The 3,601-nt window shown below is 44.8% G+C and overlaps 1 protein-coding gene across 1 annotated transcript; it reads left to right on the forward strand.

Annotated features, from left to right (window-relative positions):
* The first annotated feature begins 2,430 nt into the window (after positions 1-2,430).
* Positions 2,431-2,862, forward strand: LOC138354123 (uncharacterized). Its single transcript, XM_069307994.1, has one exon. It carries the CDS (start codon positions 2,431-2,433, stop codon positions 2,860-2,862), a length of 432 nt encoding a protein of 143 aa, XP_069164095.1.
* The last annotated feature ends 739 nt before the right edge of the window (positions 2,863-3,601 follow it).

A 3,601-nucleotide genomic window follows, 5' to 3' on the forward strand; every position in this document is an offset into this window, starting at 1 on the left:
TCTCACTTGTCCCATTTCCTGAAAAAGAGATTCAGGAAAAGCCCTTTTGACAGCGTTGGAAGCTGTTGTTGTTGTTGTTTTAGATTTAGCTACTCAGAATGAAATCTCCATGTAGCACGGGCTATGGTGAACCCGTAACTTTGGAAGCGTTGCTTGGTTGCTATATAAGAAACTGCACACTCGTGGTGACCTAGGAGAGACTAAAAGCCAGGGACCAGGAGCTATGTCCCTATACACTATGCCTTTTATTACATCCGAACACCGTTGTGTTCGAATTTACACACGTATCTAAATCCTTGCTTAAGTCACTAGTCTTTATCCTTGCTTAAACCACGAGTCATATCCTTGGATTGCATGGTCCTGCTTTTCACAGGCTGGCGCTCAATCACTGGGGGGGGGGGGCCGTAGAAGTGGTTGGGCACTATTCCCTGCCTCAGTCTTATCCTAAACCCCTTATCCTTACAGCCCTTTCTAAGTGCTATATAGTTGTAATGGCTTTCCGCTTTCTCCTGATAATTGTGTCCGGTCGGGCGCCTGACAGCTGGTTGGACAGCGCTTCGGATTCGTAGTCTTGAGGGTCCGGGTTCGATCCCCGGTGGAGGCGAAGAAAAATGGGCAAAAATGTTTCTTTCACCCTGATGCATCTGTTCACCTAGCAGTAAATAGGTACCAGGGAGTTAAACAGCTGCTACGGGCTGCTGCTTCCTGGGGGATGTGTAACAAAAAGGAGGCCTGGTCGAGGACCGGGCCGCGGGGACGCTAAGCCCCGAAATCATCTCGAGATAACAAGCATTAAATGACTATATATAAAGGCTTTTCAATGTCCTCTCTTCAACTAGGAGACTAATCACCAATCCACCGCTAATTGTATTCCTATGGCACCCTTAACGAGGTGATTTAAGGTGTGCCTAATTACCCGGGATGTGGAGCTTATTTTGGTCTACGTATTGAAGGAGAGAGAGAGAGAGAGAGTGTGAGAGAGAGAGAGAGAGAGAGAGAGAGAGAGAGAGAGAGAGAGAGAGATAGACAGAGAGAGAGAGAGAGAGAGAGAGAGAGAGAGTGAGAGAGAGAGATAGACAGAGAGAGAGAGAGAGAGAGAGAGAGAGAGAGAGAGAGAGAGAGAGAGAGAGAGAGAGAGAGAGACAGAGCTCCGTGGTCAATCAGCGAACGACTTCAATTCTTAGCCGGGGTTCGAATCCCCGCTTGAAGCAGTTGCAATTTGGTAGCGTTTTCTTTCCTCTAATGAGGTTGTTTAGTTATCAGGAAATAGGCATATGGTAGTTATATAGTTTTCTGGGGAGGGGGGGGGGGAGGGTGCATACTAGGAATGGTCAGTAGTTAGCCAAGTAGTTACACACACACACACTAGGGGGCCGGTGGCTGACTGGATAGCACACTGGACGCGTGATCCTGTGGTCGCGGGTTCGATTCCCGCTGCCGGCGAGAAACAATGGGCAAAGTTTCTTTCACCCTGAATGCCCCTGTTACCTAGCAGTAAATAGGTACCTGGGAGTTAGTCAGCTGTCACGGGCTGCTTCCTGGTGTGCATGTGTGTGTGTGTGTGGTGAGAAAAAAAGTAGTTAGTAAACAATTGATTGACAGTTGAGAGCCAAGCTCAACCCCCGCAAACACAACTTGGTGAATACACACACACACACACACACACACACACACACACACACACACACACACACACACACACACACACACACAGATTAGCTGATCGTGTTCTTGGAGACAGATTTATACGCTAAAGCTTACCAAACGTAAGGTAGACAGAAGCTAGCAAACATCTACTTATCAACCTCACATTTGTAAACAAAGACTGAACATTGTCTTACCTCTGTACTATAACCTTTCCTCTTGAACTGATTGCTTCTTCACCGTCCCTTTCTCCTATCCTTCCATCGCCCCATTCTCCAATCTCCTTCTATCCCTCTCTTCGTCTCCTTATCCTTTCCGCTCCAAGGAGTGACTCAAAACCACAAGCCAATATTTGACTATGCAAGCAATCTTGTTCTTCAAAGTTTCTTTCACCCTGAATGACCTTGTTATCTAACAGTAAATAGGTACCAGGGAGTTAGTCAGCTGTCACGGGCTTCGTCCTGGTGTGTGTGTGTGTGTGTGTGTGTGTGTGTGTGTGTGTGTGTGTGGTGTGAGAAAAAAAAGTATGGAGATGGTCTCTTTCTTAACTACCCTCTCCTTCTTAACCACCCTCTCCTTAACTACCCTCTCCATCTTAACCACTCTCACAACGACCAGCTCAGCAGTTTGGTAAATGCGTTTGTGTGAATATTTTCGAATGTGAAAAACATTAAGAAATGCACCGGAGAATTATCTTACTCTCGATAATATCCAAGATTAATCTCCCTTGTTCTTGGAGATGCTGTTCTTGGGGATGCTGTTCTTGGGGGATGCTGTTCTTGGGGGATGCTGTTCTTGGGGGATGCTGTTCTTGAAGATGCTGTCCTTGGAGATGCTGTTCTTGAAGATGCTGTTCTTGGAGATGCTGTTCTTGAAGATGCTGTTCTTGGAGATGCTGTTCTTGGAGATGCTGTCCTTGAAGATGCTGTCCTTGAAGATGCTGTTCTTGAAGATGCTGTCCTTGAAGATGCTGTTCTTGAAGATGCTGTCCTTGAAGATGCTGTTCTTGAAGATGCTGTCCTTGAAGATGCTGTTCTTGAAGATGCTGTCCTTGAAGATGCTGTTCTTGAAGATGCTGTCCTTGAAGATGCTGTCCTTGAAGATGCTGTTCTTGAAGATGCTGTCCTTGAAGATGCTGTTCTTGAAGATGCTGTCCTTGAAGATGCTGTTCTTGGAGATGCTGTCCTTGAAGATACTGTTCCTGGGGATGCAAGATAGTGTCTCTTGCACTCTATCTCTTCCTCCACAATTCTTCACTGTCTCTCATCCTCTCCCCAACCATTTCTCATCTTCTATTTCACCCTCTTTCCTCCTTTCTCTTTTTCTAACTCTCCCTTCTCATTCTTCTCATTATCTCTTCCCCTTCTTATTCCGGGCCAGCGAAGAGGTAAATATTCTTGATGACACATGATTGATTGACATTTCAAGCTACATTCTTGCTTCGTCAAGCTTGTGTTAAGTTAGGTTAAGCTTGTGTTAAGTTAGGTCAAGCTTGTGTTAAGTTAGGTCAAGCTTGTGTTGTTAGGTTAAGCTTGTGTTAAGTTAGGTCAAGCTTGTGTTGTTAGGTTAAGCTTGTGTTAAGTTAGGTCAAGTTTGTGTTAAGTTAGGTCAAGCTTGTGTTAAGTTAGGTCAAGCTTGTGTTAAGTTAGGTCAAGCTTGTGCTAAGTAAACTTGTAAACATGCCAGATCCCAAGGGAACAGGAATTTTTACAACAATCAACTTCAAATTGACATAGAAACCAGAGAGCCATGATCACGACCTACAAAATACCCCATGTAAATTACCAGGTTTTGTCTACCAGAGTAGCCAAAATTAGCTTCAAATGGTAGGAACACAAACAACAGGACACAGAAAAATAAAAAGGTCATCTGAATGGAGAGTAAAAGAGTATTATAACTATTGATACCAACAGATCTCAAATGGTAACTTGAACATCCCTCGATTCCTGTCCAGAGA

Source organism: Procambarus clarkii, chromosome 61 (genome assembly GCF_040958095.1).
Source record: "Procambarus clarkii isolate CNS0578487 chromosome 61, FALCON_Pclarkii_2.0, whole genome shotgun sequence".
In the NCBI taxonomy this organism is placed as follows: domain Eukaryota; kingdom Metazoa; phylum Arthropoda; class Malacostraca; order Decapoda; family Cambaridae; genus Procambarus; species Procambarus clarkii.

Excerpts from the sequence above, each read along its gene's own strand:
- LOC138354123 (XM_069307994.1), top strand. The coding sequence starts at position 2,431 with ATGCTGTTCTTGGGGGATGCTGTTCTTGAAGATGCTGTCCTTGGAGAT.